The sequence below is a fragment of the Stomoxys calcitrans genome, chromosome 2, assembly GCF_963082655.1.
Source record: "Stomoxys calcitrans chromosome 2, idStoCalc2.1, whole genome shotgun sequence".
Taxonomy (NCBI): domain Eukaryota; kingdom Metazoa; phylum Arthropoda; class Insecta; order Diptera; family Muscidae; genus Stomoxys; species Stomoxys calcitrans.
The window spans coordinates 64,256,676-64,276,853 of NC_081553.1; the positions used below are offsets into that span (position 1 = coordinate 64,256,676).

General features: G+C 35.4%; 1 protein-coding gene across 2 annotated transcripts; it reads left to right on the forward strand.

The window, feature by feature from the left end:
* The first annotated feature begins 13,874 nt into the window (after nucleotides 1-13,874).
* LOC131994927 (G8 domain-containing protein DDB_G0286311-like) lies at nucleotides 13,875-15,044 on the forward strand. Of its 2 annotated transcripts, none has more exons than XM_059362096.1 (2): nucleotides 13,875-14,701; nucleotides 14,738-15,044. In XM_059362096.1, exons 1-2 carry the CDS (start codon nucleotides 13,875-13,877, stop codon nucleotides 14,814-14,816), a joined length of 906 nt encoding a protein of 301 aa, XP_059218079.1. In that variant the 3' UTR covers nucleotides 14,817-15,044. The 2 variants fall into 2 exon arrangements, with proteins under 2 accessions (XP_059218079.1, XP_059218080.1); XM_059362097.1 differs by having other exon boundaries at nucleotides 13,875-14,543; nucleotides 14,628-15,044.
* Nucleotides 15,045-20,178: the final 5,134 nt, after the last annotated feature.

A 20,178-nucleotide genomic window follows, 5' to 3' on the forward strand; every position in this document is an offset into this window, starting at 1 on the left:
GTTAATTGTTATGCTTACTCAGTCCATTTTCTAATATTTTTTGAAGTCTTATAATAAGAATTTCAAAACTTCCATGTTGCTTCAGTTTTCGTTTTATTATGATTACCTCTAAAATTCATTTTATAAAACTCCTATATGGGCTGATAAGAATACTCTGTGATAAAAAAAAATCTGTGATATTTTTTTTGTGTTTTCTATAGGCTTCCTAACAGTTTATTGAATATTATAATTGTCATTTTTTTTTAATTTGACAATTTAATTATTCTTTGACTTTTGTTAAGCCTATGGAAGATATTTCATTACATTAAGTATAAACTGTGATATATTTTCTTTTTAATTTTAAGCTATAATTATAAGTTATTTTAAGTAAATTTAACATAGTGTCATAAGTATAGTTAAGTATAATTAAGTATAATTTAACTCATCCATGTAGTATAGAAAATATTTGTAAACATTCCTCGATAACATTGTTTTTGATAAAAGAAAGAATAAATACTCTCCAACTTTGCGGACAACGCAAACCCAAAACCAGTTGTTTTCAATCAACCTAAAAAAATATTAACTTTAAAAATAATTTCGAAAGTTTGGATGGATTACTACGAAAATTGTGTTCATGCATATGGAGATTGGCAAGTTTTGGAATATTCATGGTATTATTTCTCCTTCAGCAATTATCTCGATGATCATGATTTGGATGGATTTGTAAACATTTCTATTCATTTCCGAACAGTTTTGGCCTAACTTTGAAGACTTAATTGCTGTCATATGGTCGCATGTAGAACTATGCTCTTCGTGGAGTTGCGTTTTTAACCGGGTCCTGCGATCTATACAATGGAAGGAGTTTTAGGTAGTGCTCCTCTTCCATCCAAAGAGGTGAACACGCTAAAATCAAAATTCGTTTCTTAATGTCCACGTAAATCTCTACTGGAAGAAATTTTGGAGAGTTTCTATTTTTTAACTAACGCCCAGGAGATATCATTTATAACTGAACTGCATTGCGTTGAAGTTTTGGGAAGTTAAGAATCGGTGGGGGGAGGGACACACATTAGTGTTCTTCTGGTTGTTCAAATGATTGGTGATTTTAAAATACTTTTGGGGGTTCGGGGCGAATATCTTTGCGGTGCATATTCATTTTCACCGTCCTAGCATTCTAGCTCTTTGTGAGACCCAGGTGCGTGAGGATTCAAATCCACAGGATTTCCACATCCCTGGGTATCACACTCTGTCTCTTTTTATTTCGATGATCGCTGACCCCATTACGATCATCTTTGTCCATCAACGGTGTAGATGTTGAGCCATCAGAAGCTCTTGAGGCATTAAAATACAAGGTGATGTCCGTTGGGCTAGACATGTATTTGAAGTGTCGAAAGAAGCATTCAAGTGTTTAGGCTTCCTTAAACGGTGTAAGAACTACTTCACACCGTCTGATCTTCTTAACATCGATACCACTTTCATAAGGCGTACAAAGAGTACAAGTCAGATGTATGAGCTGTAGCTTCAAAATCATCCCTGGAGCTACTAGACCGTGTAGAGAGGAGAGCAATGGCGTTGATTGGGGACATTGGGGTATCCAACTCTACTGCCTCCCTTGATATGTCAGGTATACTAGACATTCCAGGAACTCACATCTGCTTGTAATTGATTGACCAGCGGAGCGCACAATGCATTATATTGGGTTGCCCAAAAAGTAATTGCGAATTTTTTAAAAGAAAGTAAATGCATTTTTAATAAAACTTAGAATGTACTTTAATCAAATATACTTTTTTTTACACTTTTTTTCTAAAGCTAGCTAAAAGTAACAGCTGATAACTGACAGAAGAAAGAATGCAATTACAGAGTCACAAGCTGTGAAAAAATTTGTCAACGCCGACTATATGAAAAACCCGAATTACTTTTTGGGCAACCCAATATTTCGCCCGAACCTTTCGTATGTGGAATCAACTTCCGGCTAATGTTTTTCCCCACCCACTTTGACATCCAAAGATTTAAGACACATGTCAATAAACACTTCATCCTTTTCCCCTCTCCAATTCCTAATTTCATAGGGGTCATTCATAGGGGACATCCCCTGCACGTTGGCTGACAGAAAAAAAATAGGTTTATTGATATTCATTGTAATTTTCTGGACGCCATAGTAGTTGGGAAATAAATTAGAGAGAAGTTGATTTAACTTTCGATCGTTCTGGTTGGGCGAAAAATCCACTCATCCGATAATGCATAGCCCGCTCAATTGGTCAATCAATTACAAATGGTGGTGAATTCCTGGGGAACATCCTAGCAACTGAAATAAGAATACGGATATCTTGGGAAACACGTTATAAAATGACTATAGAGCAATACATGCATTGCTCAAGGGAACCACATTGGATACACTTCTGTCTTCAATCAACGCCATTTTTCTCTTTTCAACGACCTCATTAAGTAGCTCCAAGTATGGCTTTGCCATTGTCGAAATTCATTTTAACTTACTTCATTAAATTTGGGGCCAATAATTTTTGAACAAGTAAGGGCGTTCTAAGTTCGGCCGGGCCGAATCTTATATACCCTCCATGATGGATAGCATTTGTCGAGTTCTATGCGCGGTATCTCTTTTTAGGCGAACAAAGAATATTAAATAAGAACTGTTATGCTATTGGAGCTATATCATCAAGTTAAATTCCGATTCGGAACATAAATGAATGCAGAACATTGTTGAAGTCGTTGTGTATTATTTCAGTTCATTCGGATAGGAATTGCTCCTTGTAGGGGTTCAAGAAGCAAAATCGGGAGATCGGTTTATATGGGAGCTGTATCAAGCTATTGATCGATTCAGACCATATTAGACACGTATGTTGAAAGTCATAAGAGAAGCCATTGTACTAAATTTCTTCCAAATCGGATGAGAATTGCGCCCTTTAGAGGCTCAAGAAGTCAAGATCCCAAATCGGTTTATATGGCAGCTACATATATGTGGCACCTCTGCTTGAATGATGCTGCAATTATCCCTCATGCGCTATGAGACATTGATATGAAGTTCGCTACAATAGATACCACACCCTGTTCCATTTTCCATCTTCGATAAATGTGTAACGCAAAATCCGACACCGTCCACCAGACGTGGCAGCTTATTTCTTCATATTTCTTTACATCTGAATCTCGTATAATCTCCTCCCGCAGGATTTTAAAGAGATCACACGATAGACCGTCTTGCTGTCTGAAACATCGTTTGGTATTGAACGATTCCGAGAGGTTCTTTCCTATTCTTACTGAGGAACGTGCATCAGCAAATGTCATCCAGCAGTCTTATTAATTTTGAAAGGAATCCAAACTCAGACATAACTTAAAATACCTTTGAACCTAAAGGGCTATCGAAAGCGGCTTTGTAGTCAACAAAGAGATGGTAGGTGTTAATTTGTTCTTCTCGGGTCTTTTCCAGGATTTGACCCAGTGTGAATATCTGGTCTAGGGTTGATATACCAAGTCTAAAGCAGCATAAATAGGGCCCAATTATCTCATTGACTTTAGGTTTTAATCTTTCACACAGTACGCTTGAGAGTATCTTATATGCGATTATGCCTCTGTAGTTGACACATTGCGTCTTCTCTCCTTTAAGGTTCCAACCATCGGGTATGCATTCTTCTAGCCAGATTGCGCAGACAAGTTGATGCATATGTCTTATCAGCGTGTCACCTCCGGTCTTAAATAGTTCGGCGTGCAATCCGTCGGCTCCTGCTGCCTTGTTGTTCTTCAGTTGGGTCACTGCTATTTGGACCTCATTCTGACTAGGAGGAAAACATTCTATACCATCATTATTGGTTCTGCGGTATCCTCTTCGCCACCAACGTTGGACACTAGAAGCTGGGTAAAATGTTCTTTCCATTTCCTCAGCACACTATCTGTATCAGTTACCAGATTTCTTCTTTTTCTCTGCAAGAGGATGTGCCTGTACAAAAGCTATTGATTTGATGTTTAATACTTTGGTAGAATTTTCAAACTTCATTCTGACTTTGTACATCTCAATTCGCTCACAGTCACGTCTTTCCATTTCTGTCTTTCTGCGGAATAGACATATCTCATCTCCCCTCTTCTCTCGATACCTCTCCTTCATCTGACGCGTTGCTACTGACTGCAGGGGTTTTCATAGGACAACTTTATGGTTGTTTTCATAGGAAAACATTAATTCAGCGAGGCTGAATGAGGGTTTTCATATGAAAACTTTAATTCAGCTAGGCTGAATGAGGTTTTTTTATGGGAAGGGAGCCAGGCTGAATAAGGTTTTTTATAGGAAAACTTTAATTCAGCCAGGCTGAATAAGGTTTTTCATAGAAAAACTTTAATTCAGCCAGGCTGAATAAGGTTTTTCATAGAAAAACTTTAATTCAGCCAGGCTGAATAAGGTTTTTCATAGGAAAACTTTGATTCAGCCAGGCTGAATAAGGTTTTTTATAGGAAAACTTTAATTCAGCCAGGCTGAATAAGGTTTTTCATAGAAAAACTTTAATTCAGCCAGGCTGAATAAGGTTTTTCATAAGAAAACTTTAATTCAGCCAGGCTGAATATTGTTTTTCATAGGAAAACTTTAATTCAGCCAGGCTGAATATTGTTTTTCATAGGAAAACTTTAATTCAGCCAGGCTGAATAAGATTTTTCATAGGAAAACTTTAATTCAGCCAAGCCGAATAAATATTCTCCCCGAAAAACTTTAATTCAGCAAGGATCAATAAGGTTTTCGATAGGAAAGCTTTAATTCAGTCGTGCTGAAAAAGTTTTTTCGTGGGAAAACTTTAATTCAATCAGGCTGACTATGATTTTTTTATAGGAAAACTTCAATTCAGGCTGAATAAGGGTTTCTATAGGAAAAATTTAATTAAATCTTCCAATGCCCGGCCGAACGATCAGCTTATTCGTCATACTGTTCACTTTTTATCGTAAAAAAAAAATCTTGCCTATATGAGTTATAACAAAATCGCTCCTTTTTTAATAAAAAGTTCTCTCTTTCATATAAAATCCTCTTTTGAATGAATATATCATGATTATTAAGACCAATCTTCCTTTATATTGCCTAATTCACATACAAACGTTTAATTTCATTATTACCCCTTTACGGGTGTAAATTACAATAATTTGGCAACTCTACCACTTACGAGTTAATCACCACCCAATTGGACAATTACATTAGTTAGTACGCGGTTTCATCTAAACGTGAAAGGACGATCGTTTGTTAGTGGCCTTAATTTTCCTCTTTTGTGCTTAAGAAAAGAAGAAATTATACAAAAATTTTAATGAGTGCTATAACTACAGTGTTTAACAATTGAAAAATACTAAAATGTATCCATTAAAACCAATTTATTGCAAAGAAAATCAAGAAATTGTATAATTGTCTCAAAAGTTCCGTTAACTGTGCCCATATACCCACGTTGTGTGTTTTAGTAAGTGTTGTGGGCGACAGAGAGAGAGAGAGCTCACTCTGCGTATAAGTGGTGCAAAAGTCAAAGGCAGGTGAAAAAGCAAAGAGTAATTGTTTAAAAGTGAGAGTGTGTTTTTGTTCATACATATATGAGAGGATCATTGAATGTGAATGTGAAAAAGAAAAGGTAAATTGAAAGAATTAAATGTTGGGTAAAAAAAGAATTAAATGTGGTATTATGGTGCAGGGAAATAAAGTAATAATGGAAAAATTCCAGAAAGTGATGTGAAAATATGTTTTTGGTAATAATTATTGTAGAAAGAGAAAATAATGTTGAAAATATTGCCTCAAATTCTGTTCATACACAATGCATGAAGGTCCATTGTAGGGCTTGTCAGAAAGTGAAATAAATAGAGAATGTAGCAGATTCTGGATAAATGGCTAGCAATAAACATCGTGGTGGTCCCGGGTAAGTCATAGTAATTGTTATTGTATTGGTATATTGTAATGGATATATTCTTTGAATTGAGGTAAATATCCACTTCTTTTTGCCACAATTTTGTTTACGATAGATTTTTGTTTTACGATAGAAAAAAATTTTGTTTACGATAGATTTTAACAGAACAGAATGACGTGTCTTTTGGTAAAAATTCGCTTTAAATAAAAAAAATTATCGAAATTTAGATTTTCATAAATAATTTTTTAAATTTAAATTTTTTATAGAAAATTTTGCCAAAAATTTCGTTAGAATTCATAGACAATTTTGTCGAAATTTAATTTTCATAGAAAATATATTTAAAAATTGATATTTTAGAAAAATTCGTAGAAATGTGATCTTTAATCGAATTTCGCTTAAGTTTGATTATCAGGAAAATTCTGCCGAAAGTTAATTTCTTTAAAAATATCCAAATATGGTTTTCATTTAAAATTACGTTAAAATTTGATTTTCATAAAAAAAAATTTTCACAAATTAATTATAAGGAAGGTTTTGATTGGATTTTTGTATAAAATTTAGTTTTCGTAAAATGTAGAAAAAATTGGATTTTTTAAGGAAAATTTCGTTAAAATTCGATTTTTATAGAAAAATTTGTTGAAATTTCATTTTCGAAAATTAATAAAAAAAAAAAATTGTATTGTCTTCATTGAAATTTTATAACAATTTAATTTTAAAGAAATTTTTGTTTTGATTTTTCGGTAAAATTTGATTTTCGTAAAATTTCGTAGAAAAAATTGGATTTTTAAGGAAAATTTCGTTAAAATTCGATTTTTAAAAAATATTGTTTAAAATTTGATTTTAACAGAAAATTGTGTAGAACTTTAATTTTTCAAGAAAATTTTAGTCGACCTTGTTTTAATAATTTTTGCCAAAATTTTCTTTTTAAAGATAATTTAATTGAAATGTTCATATTAAAAATTTTGGCTAAATTGGATTTTCATTGAAAATTTTCTCAAAATCTGATTTTTATAGGAAATTTGCTTAGAAATTTGATTTTTTTTATTAAATACGGGTTTAATTTCATACATATTTCGCCGAAATTAAAGTTTTATAAAAGATTTTCGAAAATCAATTATTTTAATTTCTTTTACTTTAATTTTTACGGAAGTTTTAATATTTCATAGTAATTTTCGGTATTCTTTTTTTTTAAATATCGTAGAAAATATTGGATTTTTAAAGAACTTATCGTTAAAATTTGATTTTTTTAAGAAAATTTTGTTGTAATTGGATTTTTTTTAGAAAATAATGTAGAAATTTAGTTTGAAAAAAAAAAAATTCGTCAAATTTAAAAAAAATTCGCAGAAATTTTGATTTTTAAAAACTGTTGTAAAATTTTTATTTTTAAAATTTAATTTTATTAAATTGACTTGAACTTGAATTTTCATAGAATATTTCCACTGAATTTGATTTTATAGAAAATTGGGTCGAAATAAGATTTTTTACAAAAATGTCGTCGAAAAAATATTTTCATTGTAAATTTCGTCAAAGTGAGATTTTTATAGAAAATTTTCCCTTAATTTTTTATTTTAGAAAATTTGTTTGTGAGTTTGATTTTTACAGAATGTCTGTCTCTTCTTGTATTTTAATGGATTTCATTTATTTTAACTAACTATCTATCACGTTTTAATAAACCAAACTTTACAACATCCTACTTTAAAAAAATTAATAAAATGTCAACCATTAAACCAATAACCCATAAAAATAAATTTGATAAAATTCGCCATATCCTCCCTACAAATTACATGCAAAAAAAAGTTACATATCCCGACTAAACCAAACATACCCACACTGACGCTACTCCACGCCGCCACCACAAAACAATTTGAACAACCATGCAACCCCTCTCATTATTCTTACTTTTGCACCCCTACCATACATCGAACTATACATACATTGGCAACATAAAAGAGCTAGAGCTGAAGCCTCAAACATATTTTCATGAACGCAACATGCAACTCAAGCAAAAACCCATTCACTTTCATGCCGGAAGCAACAAACTTCCAACATCAAACCGTATAACATAAACATTAAATGTTCCCCTCCAACAATATGAACACATGGCTATCTGTGGTGGCAGAGAAAATGCAAAGTCCAACATGTTCGACTTCGGGCCAATCAGAAAAAATACTATCGAACTCCAACATGGTGGCTGCTGCGACAGAAAAAGCCCACGAGCATCGTTGAAGTTGGCGTTTCTTGTTAGACACCAGCAGAGGCAGCACTGCGGCATCCACTTTGAACAGTCACACGAATAAGCAAACAAAACGTAGCCGGCAAAATAAAAACAAAACACAAACAAATAACAAAAAAAGCCGGTCGTAGATGAATGATTATCTTGTGTATCTATCGGAGAATGTGTGAGTTTGCCATTCGGTAATGTGAGAAAGCAGCAACAACGTTACTCATTTATCTATAGCCGTGGCTCGGCTGACTTTGACAAGATAGTTGTGCGCTGCAGTTTTGTGCAATTTCTTTTGTTGTTGTTGTCTGTTGTTGCTGCAGAAAAAGCTGTGTTGCATGTTTTCAATTTCTCTTCTTATCGCAAGTCGGCCAGCCAGCATGCATGTCTGCAGCCAGACGACAAATGTAGAATGTTCTGTGCTGCATGCATGCAATTGTTGTGCAGCAAGCTGACGAAACAAGCATTTCATAATGCAATTTGCAAATAAAAGTGAAATACAAAAATACAACGCACAGGGAATAGAAAGAAGCATACATATAAACGGGATTGAGGGACAGTGTTGCCATAAAACTATTACACAAAATCCCCTAAAGAGAATTTTTACCGAAAAATGTTTTTAAAAAATAAAAAATTTTTAATAATACTTAAAGTTCGACAAATTTCCTAGACATTTAAATATATAAAATTTGAAGAAAATGTTCAAATTTGGATGAAATTATATGGGAAATACAATTTCGAAGGACTTCTATAGGAAATCAAATTTGGTCTAAATTTTAGGACGAATCAATTTTGGATGAAATTTTCTAGCAAAACTTAGTGTTTACAAAATTTTGAATGGAAATAAAATTTTGACAAAATTTTTATGGAATTTTTAAAAATTAAGTTTAGACAAAATTTTATAGGAAAACTGAAATTCTACGAAGTTTTATGGGAAAATCAAGTTTTGGCAAAATTTTAAAGGAAATGAAATTGCGACGAAAAATTTTAAAGGAAATGAAATCATTACATTAAATTTTCTGAAAAATCAAATTTTGCAAATTTTTCGGGAAAACCCAAATTTCGACGAAAATGTTATAGAAATTCAAATTTGGACGAAATTTAACAAAATTTGGATTTTTTATGAAAATCAAAATTTGACAAAATATTTTTTTTAAGTAAAATTTCGACGACATATTAAAGGTAATTGAAGTTCGAAATTTTTGAGGTTAATAAAATTGAGACAAAAGGAAAATGTTGACAAAATTTTCTATAAAAATATATTTTCGACAACATTTTCTTAAATAATAAAATTTCGACAAAATTTTCTTGAGAGTCAAATTTAGTCGAGATTTTATAGGACAATTTAAATTTTGCGCAATTTGATAACATTTTGTTTAAAGCCAAATTTCGAAGAGATTTTAAAGGAAAATCAAATTCCTACGAAATTTTCTATGAAAAATAAATGTTGACTCAATTTTTAAAGTTAATAAAATTTTGTCAAATTTAGAATGAATGAAAGTCTAATTTTGACCGCATTTTCTATAAACATTAAAATTCGATGAAATTTTCTATTAAAATCAAATTTTAATTGAAATTTCTATAAAAATCAAACATTTACGAAATTTTCTATAACAATCAAATTTCGACGAATCTTTCTATAAAAATTAAACTTGGACGAAATTTTCTTTGAGCGACTTAAGCGAAATTTTGTGTGCTCTCTTATAGTAATCTAAAAACAAAAATTTGGTATTCACATTTCGGGGGCCGTCCCTCCCCAAGGACAAATTTACGACCATACCAATATGGGGCTCAAATGAAAGGTCTTTGGGCGTAAAGCAAGAATCTGATATCAATATTCGGGTGTCTTTGGGGTCAACCCACTCCCATAACACAACCCAAATAGGACGTATTTGCTGACCATTGCAATATGGGGCTAAAAAAAGAGGTATCAGCTATCAGATGGCAGAGGGGCGAACCCTCCCCCTTACCCCAATTTTCAAAAATGCCAGATCTTGGGAATGGGTGCACCGATTTAAGCAAAATTTTGTATGGTATTCCAAAAGTTCGAAATTGGCATTAAACTTTAGGGTCATATAACCTGGGGGGACGCCCCATCACAAAACCTACCCGAACGGACATGTTTGACGATTGCGACAATATAGGTATCAAATGAAAGATATTAAAGAGTAGAGTACGAACTTGGTATGAAAATTTCACCTTAAACGTTCGCGAGAGGCTTCCTCACCTCCAAACAACCCCCCAAACAGGGCACTTTCATCGCAAAATGGGTATAAAATGAAAGGTATTTAAGAGCAGACTACGAACTTGGTATGAAAATTTTCCCCTAAGTGCTCGGGAGAGGGTCCCTCACCCCCCAAAAAAAACCCCAAACAGGGCACTTTCACAGCTTTGGGCAATATGGGTATCAAATGAGAGGTATTTGGAAGTTAAGAACACATCTGTTATAAGATTTTGGTCTGAGGTGTCAACGGGGTCTCCCCAACCCCAAAACAGGCATGAATGAAATGATGAAAAGTCTTTGGGAATTAACTACGAATCTGGTATACACTTTTGGGACAGACTCCAGGACCGGCCAACCCATTAAACACCCTTCAATAGAATGTGTAGTTCGATCGGGATAGCATGGGAATTTAAAGAAAGGTCTACGAATCTAATAATGATATAAGGTTTCAATTATCTGGGTCATGTCCTATCGTTCAACTATATGGCGGCAATAAAGGACTCAAATAAATTGTCTTTTGGGTCTTAGCGTCGGGGGGAGCGATCCTCTCCTCCCAATAAAAACAACACCAAACTGTCATGTAGGAAGACTGAGAACATATTGTACACAAATGAAAGGGCGTGTCAGAGGGCAATTCCCCTCCCACTATCCTACCCAACGAAATAACTTAAAAACAGAAAGGAAGGAGGGCCGCACCACCTTCAAAGGTCGCCAAATGGAAATAAACCATTAATGACAAATGGGGCTCAAATTAAAGGTATTTGTTACTAGAGCACGAATCTGATATATGACAGTCCAACTCACCCCCAAAAATACCCGCATACCGGACATCTTTACCGAGCATCGCAATATGAGGCTCAATGAGAGGTATTTGAGAGACGAGCAATCTGAAACGCCGTACCAGCACCCCCAAACTGGGCTTATTTCCTGACCGTGCCAGTATAGGGCTCAGATAAAATAAGGCAAAGACTTAAGGCCCTGTCCAGCAAGTTTTCTATAAAATAAAAATGTTTTTGATTTCCTAGAAAATTTTATTTGTGACATGTTAATCTTGTGGCAACACTGTTATTCAAAAGTATGTGCTACATATGTATGTTGCATGCAGCATAAAGTGAATTCTTTTATAGCTTTTTCTTTCTGTATGTATCATTCACTCCGTCTTCTTGTACTTCAATTTGTGGTATCATTTTCAACTTTGCTTTGCCCTTGCCTTTCTTCGATTTCGCCTGCAATTTCTGTACATAGCCATAGTCGTTGTTGTATTTTTCTCGTTTTCATTCATTCATGTACACTGTGTTCTTTTATGCGCTGTTCTATTGTAAGTTTTTCGCGTGTAAACTGGGAATCATGCAAAAATGTCATTCTGCTGGTGCTGCTACTACCGCTGCTCTATGTATTCGCATGTGTGAATAACACAGGATGCCTGCTGCTCTGGCATTTGTGCTGTTGTGAATGCCAACAAGAACAACAACGGCAGCAACGGTAGTGCAGAGTGTGGTGGTGGGGGTCTTCCGACTTGCAGTGCGGCAATGTTTGCTGCCTGATGGGGGTATGATGTAAAATTTCACTTTCAGGTTTTTGGGTAGAACTAGAATCTTGCAAAAGAAGGAAAGTGGTCAGTCAGCAAAACAATTGCTGATTATTATCATTATGGCAGTGAAAAATGTATGCTGTATAGAAATGTATGTAGGAACAGCATAGTGATGTACATACATAGCAACTTGTTTATACTTTTTAGAATGTTACATACCTACTACGTACGAGTTACGACACCCACCTTATTGTCTCCACCAAAACCAGTTACGACACCCACCTTATTGTCTCCACCAAAACCAGTTACGACACCCACCTTATTATCTCCACCAAAACCACCGAGAACGTTAACCTATTGATTTAGGTCATAATTAACGCTGAATAACCAATAAATATATTTGTCTCATATAACCAATATCATTGTTAACACCAACTAATTAATAAGAAATTGTTTTGTAACTTTTATTGTATAATTCCAAGAAATCTAGCTTTTACTTTAATCATCATTTATTATATTGTAACTTAGTTTTCTTTAAGATTTAAAATGAAAATAAAAATTATTCTTTGTTCAGACTTCAAATTGCAAAGAGTTATTTTTTTTTTTTTAACCACGGAGGTTCCACCATCCTTATCTGGCGCAGTCGGCAGTTCAGTGGACAATCTCGTTGTCCCTTGGAGGAAACACGAAAACACACATCAAGCCAACAACGAGATAGTGGGTATCAACCCTTTATCCACTGGAACCTAGGAGGACACAACAAATCACAACATGACGAAATCAACAAGGAGAACGAGCATCACTAACTTCCTGATCGGGCTTATGTAAGTGTTTGTGTGTGTGTGGAAAAGAAAATAATAATAAAAAAAAAAAAAAAAAAAAAATAAATAAAAATGGAACTAAGATTATTTTAAGTAAATTAAGAAAAATATAATATCAAAAAAAAAAAAAAAAAAAAAAAAAAATCGGAATAGTTGTGAAAAACTCTAAAGAAACATCTTTACCTTTTAAACGCAATTTGAAGGTTAATTTTTTTTTCTGTACCAACCTTTAGAACAGTGTCGAAGGTATATCGACAAAACAAAAAAAAAAAAAGAAAAAGAAGAATTTGTGTGGTCAGACCGAGAAGTGAAAGTCGATCCTTGTCATAGACCTTGAATGATCATCATTGGCTTATTCGACAGGAGTACAGAAGGAATATCTGTATAGTGGCACCCACTACTCAATAGTCCACAAATTTCTTCTATTAGATAGAAGAAGAGATAGACAAAATATAAGTTTTTTTTTTCCCCTCTCTCTCGAATATATATAAGCGAACAAATTGTGAAATCAAGAAATATCGGTACTTATGCCCGACAAAAAGAATCAGAAACAGAAACTTCGATTTATCCCTTATAAATTGAGAAAATTTACTAGCCTAACCTCCATCGCCGGAAGAGACAGTGAATCCCTCGCAGAGGATCCGGACGAAGGTATTGACAAAAGTAACCAGACCCTCACAAATTCTAACAGTACTATTGACGGAGGTGATTTGACCACTTTTGAAGGTAGCTCGTGTTCCATTTTAGATCAAATGAATCAATCGACGCAACCAACTCAAGGCCCGGCAACCAATCAGGTCGAGATTTTCAACTCACTGAGAATCCCCGACGCGATTAAGGATTTGCCTAAATTCGACGGAAACCAAAAACTCCTGTACGAATTCCTCAATAACGTTGAGGAGATCCTATTATATATACGTGGCACGGACAACACTCCGTATGGCCAGATTTTACTAAGGGCCATACGAAACAAAATTGAGGGACAGGCCAATGAGGTCCTCAATATGTACGGAACTCCACTCATTTGGGATGACATAAAGAATAACCTCATACTTCACTACTCAGACAAACGGACTGAGACATCCCTAATAAGAGACTTACACAATGTCAGGCAGTAGTTCTGTCAAAACTAAATATAATTTCAAGATTCCTCCTCAGCCCGGAAGAACTCGAAAACATAGAAGTCAAATTAAAACAAAAAAATATTGAAGTCAGATCTATCGAAAATATTTATGAAATGCTAGGCATGCAAGCCTACTACAATGAAACAAATATCATTTTTAATATTCTTGTACCGAATGTCTCTGAAGAAGACTATTTTCTATACCACATAATTCCTTTACCAATAAACATAACTAAGTTAATAATAACAGAACCATATATATTGTTTAATGAAAATTCCACACACCATCACAAAACACTTTGCCCATCGATCGAAGGAACATATTATTGCGGTATACCGATCCGACAGGAAGAAACCAAATACTCGTTATGTATTGGAAACTTAATAAACAATAAAGAAGCAAATTGCCCAATTAGTGACGTTGGAAAAAGGGAATCGATCACACAAGTGGAACAAAACCTAATACTTTTTATACACTCACCAGAGACACTAATAAATTCTACTTGCAGTATCAAAACTCTCACAGTAAAAGACACAGCCCTTGTGCGTTTCCAGAACTGTGACGTCTCAATAAATGGTATAACATACCACGATGATACCGATGCATATTGGGATCAACTCCACATACCCCCGTTACCAAACAGCAACATTTCCGTAAACTCCACAATCGAAATACTTAGTCTTCAAAAACTCGAGGATTTCAACTTTCTAACCAACAACAGAATTAGCAACCTGGAAATAACCACTACAACAGTTCACTCAGTCACAACAACAACAACATTAGTATGCACAATAGTAGTCATTACCATACTCATCATTGTCATTAAACGAAAAAATACGTACAAACACCACTTTCCACCTCCACAGCCTATCACTCCGACCACAACATCTTCATTGTGGCCGTCGCTCTATCTTAAGGGGGGAGGAGTTACGACACCCACCTTATTGTCTCCACCAAAACCAGTTACGACACCCACCTTATTGTCTCCACCAAAACCAGTTACGACACCCACCTTATTATCTCCACCAAAACCACCGAGAACGTTAACCTATTGATTTAGGTCATAATTAACGCTGAATAACCAATAAATATATTTGTCTCATATAACCAATATCATTGTTAACACCAACTAATTAATAAGAAATTGTTTTGTAACTTTTATTGTATAATTCCAAGAAATCTAGCTTTTACTTTAATCATCATTTATTATATTGTAACTTAGTTTTCTTTAAGATTTAAAATGAAAATAAAAATTATTCTTTGTTCAGACTTCAAATTGCAAAGAGTTATTTTTTTTTTTTTTTAACCACGGAGGTTCCACCATCCTTATCTTACGTGTAATCGAAGAATATTTGTAATACAAATGAGTACGTGAACAATTTTTTTCCAATTCTTTGAAATGGAAATCTGTTTACTATCTCAACAATCGAGACAATCAGTCAAGTGGCCCTTAAGGCTACATTTTGACGGACCTACAAGTTAACCTGCTGCATATTGTTTACTCCTGAGACCTACGCTGGATCAGCATAATGAATCATCGGTTGCCCAATCGCTCTATAGGGGGTTAACACAGTTTCTTTTGTCCAGACCTCAAGAGCCGCTGATGAAGAGTAGAGATTAAGATACTAAGATTTTGGCTCGAACATTTCGGGCTATTTATTAGAGCTGGCAAAATATCGATTGGAACTATCGATATTTAATTTTTTGACTGAATATCGAATAATATTTTTCCGATGAATCTATTGCAAAAGTTCACTTTTTGTAGCAAAATTAAACAAAAATAAGCAATCCGACACTGAATACATCCTTTAAGATAAATTAGGCCTATAGAGGGCGCATTTTTCATCCGATTAGGCTAACATGACTTCCAACTGATTTTCTTAATCTTGTTTTTATTTGGTCTGTGCATTGATATTGCTTCTATATAAATCGATCTCCCGATTTTTACTTCTCATTTTCGTTTGAAATATAGGTGATGAGAAATTAACGATATTATCGATACTATCGATATTTATTTTTAAAACTATCGAAAATATCGAATGTTGCGATCATCGATAGTTTCCGACCTCTACTATTTATAGTCGATAGCATTGAAACTATCATTAATTTCCCTTCACCTATATTTCAAACGAAAATTCGAAGTAAAAATCAGCAAATCGATTTATGTAGTGTAATATCAATGCACAGACCGAATTAAACCAACCAACTGAATTAAACCAAATTTTTTAAGGTCAGTAAGAAGTCATGAGAGAGATCATTATGCAAAATTGTATACCAATGTGATGAAAACTGCGCCCTCTATAGGCGCAATGTATCTTATAGGATACGTTCACTTTCGAATCGCATATTTTTGTTAAATTGTGCAAGAAATTGAACTTTGTCGATAGAAAACATATTTATCGATATTAAAAAAAAAATTTCGATAGTCTCGATAGTGCCATCGATATTTTGCCGGCTTGACTTTGACGGCTATCTTCTATCGCGAACAATTTATTCAAGAGGTATTTTTCTATTCAGACCGAAGTGCTGTGCTTCTAAAAAATCGGTGTTGTTGGTCTACTAAACAAAACCTAAACATTTCCCAGCGGAAAGATAATTAAAGCTAACCTATGCCAGTGGAAAGGGTACTAAATCCATTCTTTCTCACAGGAAAGCGTACTAAATCTAATCTTTCCCAAAGGAAAGGGTACTAAAAATACCTTTTCCCTGTACTCAAACGAACCTTTCCGAGATGAAAGGATGCTAAATTACTCTTTCCCAGAGAATATGGTACTAAAACTACACTTTTGCAGAGCTAAGGGTACTAAAACTGCACTTTTGCAGAGCTTAGTACCCTTTGCTAAAACTACCCTCTCCCAAAATAAAGGGTACTAAAACTACCCTTTGTCAAAAGAAAGTGTATTAAAACTACCCTTTCCAAGAGAAAAGAGTATGGAAACTACCCTTTCCCCTAGGAAATGGTACTAAAACCTCCCTTTCGCAGAGGAAAGAAAATTAAAACTACCCTTTACCGGAAGTTTTATTACCCTTTGCCAGAGGAAACAGCCCTTTCTCCTTGCCGTTTCTCATAGGAAAGGTTACTAAAACTATCATTTCCCAGAGAAAAGTTTACTAAAACTACATTTTCCCATAGGAAAGGGTACTAAACTTTCCCTTTCCCAGAGGAAAGGATACTAAAACTACCCTTGCCCAAAAGAAAGGGTACTAAAACTACCCTTCGTCAAAAGAAAGTGTATTAAAACTACCCTTTCCAAGAGAAAAGAGTATGGAAACTACCCTTTCCCCTAGGAAATGGTACTAAAACTTCCCTTTCGCTGAGGAAAGAAAACTAAAACTACCCTTTACCGGAAGTTTTATTACCCTTTGCCAGAGGAAACAGCCCTTTCTCCTTGCCCTTTCTCATAGGAAAGGGTACTTAAACTACCATTTCCCAGAGGAAAGTGTACTAAAACTACCCTTTCCCAGAGGAAAGTGTACTAAAACTACCCTTTCCCAGAGGAAAGGGTACTAAAACTACCCTTTCCCACAGGAAAGGTTACTAAAACTACCCTTTCCCAGAGGAAAGGGTACTAAAACTACCCTTTCCCAGAGGAAAGGGTACTAAAACTACCCTTTATCAGAGGAAAGGGTACTAAAACTACACTTTTTCAGAGGAAAGGTTACAAAGGCTACCCTTTCCCAGAGCAAAGAGTAAAAAGACTACCCTACCATTTAACTTCCCTTTTCCAGCATTGAGAATACCAAAAGTACCCTCTCCCAGCGGAAGAGTACTAAAACTACCCTTTTCCAGCGGAAGGCGTATTAAACTACCCTCTCCCAGCGGAAGGGTACTAAACCTACCTTTTCCTAAAGGAAAGGGTACTAGAACTACCCATTCCCAACGTAAAATGTGCTAAAACTACCCTTTTCCAGCATTGAGACTACTAAAACTACCCTCTCCCGGCGCAATTGTACTAAAACTACCGTCTCCCACCGGAAGGTTACTAAAACTACCCTTTCTGAGCGGAAAGCGTACTAAAATTGCCCTCTCCCAGCGGAAGGGTACTAAACCTACCTTTTCCTAAAGGAAAGGGTACTAGAACTACCCATTCCTAGCGGAAAATGTTCTAAAACTTCCCTTTTCCAGCACTGAGAGTACTAAATCTACCTTTTCCCAGCGGAAAGGTTATTACAACTACCCTCTCCTAGAAAAAAGGGTACTAAAACTACCCTCTTCCAGCGCAAGGGTACAAGAACTACCCATTCCTAGCGGAAAATGTGCTAAAACAACCCTTTTGAAGCACTGAGAGTACTAAATCTACCCTTTCCCAGCGGAAAGGTTATTAAAACTACCCTCTCCTAGAAAAAAGGGTACTAAAACTACCTTCTCCCAGCGCAAGGGTACTAAGACTACCCTCTGCCAGCGGAATGTGTACTAAAACTACCCTTTCACAGCGAAATAGGTACTATAACTACCCTTCCTCGCTTGGGGAAAGGTGCTGGGAAAGGTGGTCTGACCTTTCTCAGCAGGAATGGGTACTAAAGCCAACCTTTCCCAGCCGAAAGGGTACTACACATCGTTAAGGATACTAAATCTACCCTTTCCCAACGAAAAGGGTACTAAAACCAATCTCTCTCAGCGGAAAGGCCACTAAAACTACCCATTCCCAAAGAAAGGCTTCTAAAACGATCCCTTCCATGCGGAAAGAGTACTAAAACTACCCTTTCCCAGGGGAAAAGGTTTCTGCTGTTTTCTATGCCACCTTAACATTAGTATACCGATTCCGTCTGGCCCAATGATTTCATCTGGAGAATTTAGCTCTGTCTAGCTGTGGTCTAACATAGATTGGGAGTTTCTTCGCCTTCCTTATGATACTCCTATTCATAGGCGATACCACTTCTTAGTACAAATTCAAATTTTGTAGCAGTAACTTTAAACAGATATACGTTTCACATTTAACCTAAAGACCTTTACTGTTCTTTGTCACTCACCTTCAAGTACTTCCTTTTCTCCCCTTTCTTCCATATTCCCATTGCAGCTTGATAAACTTCATAGAAGGTATCAGCTCAAAATCAATTGCAACATCCTCCATTTGGGTGGATGGATGGATTGAATTCATGCATGTGTATGAGAAATCTGAAAAGTGTCTATAAATTTCAACACATATTGGCTAATGGAAAGTGAAGAGAGGAAGAAGAAGGAATGGTCCAAAAACATAATCTACTTGTAGTCTCGTAATAGTTTGCTTAAATGACACAATACCCTGATTTCTTGGATACGTTTTTCCCCATCTCTTTTACCCTTACCATTCAGTTCCACTTTATCCCCCCGCCTTGAAGTTGCAAATAATGTGGCTGCTTTTGTGTGAGATTTTTTTTCTTCTTCTTTTAAGATTGTGTCCATCTTTGGACCTGCTTCTCACTCGCTCGCACTTTTGCCAACCATCTATTCATCCATCCATCCATCCGTCCATCCAAGGTCTCGTAGTATTCTTGTGGGTTAGTTTTAACCTAAACAACAAACAAATTACGTAATTTTTTAATTGAATTCCTGGTAGGTTTTTTTTTTGGTCTGGAATTCTTTTCTTTTGGTTAGTTTCATTCTTTTCAGATGGCTTGGGATGAGAATATGTGTGGAATCTACAATGGGCATCTGAGAGTAAATTAAGTGGTAGAGGAGGTATGTATGTATGTGGGGGCCTGTTGTAGAGGCCTTATGATTGCAAAAAACGTGTTTTTGTGGAAAACTTTCCACAGTGAACGATGTTAATACCTACCATTAAGCGGTACTTTCATTTAAGTAAATTCAATTGCGTTGGATAATAACAAAAATCAAAAATGATCGGCTTATAACCGAGGTTGCTGGTCGCGTGGCCTCTAACCTAATCTTACCAAACTTAACCTTCCATCAAGATTCGTTTAAGCGAGATTTTTCACTTAAGCGTATTAGCCGGCTTCGACTGTATTACCAACCAGTGACTCTATCTTCACTACCTTATGAATGAATATGCAAATTTTGCCCATGACCTTTCCACTAAGGATCAGGGGCAAACTTCTCACATATCAATGAGTGCAGTCCGATTCAAGTTTAAGCCCAATGATAAGGGGCCTCCTTTTTATAGCCGAGTCCGAACAGCGTGCCGCAGTGCGACACCTATGGAGAGAAGTTTTACATGGCGATAGTACCTCACAAATGTTGCCAGCATTAGGAGGGGAAAACCACCGCTGAACATTTTTTCTGACGGTCTCGCCAGAATTCGAACCCAGGCGTTCAACGTCATAGGCGGACATGCTAACCTCTACGCTACGGTGGCCTCCAATGAATATATAGAATAATTTTTACAAGGCCTTCTTTTGGAGAGCCTTAATTTGTTGCCATTGTATTTAGTACACATATTTACATATCTATTAACATCCATAGGGTTTCTTTGAAATGCC

Excerpts from the sequence above, each read along its gene's own strand:
- LOC131994927 (XM_059362096.1), top strand. The coding sequence starts at position 13,875 with ATGCTAGGCATGCAAGCCTACTACAATGAAACAAATATCATTTTTAAT. Across the intron at positions 14,702-14,737 it reads GGAGGAGTTACGACACCCAC|CTTATTGTCTCCACCAAAAC; the intron begins CTTATTGTCTCC and ends TACGACACCCAC.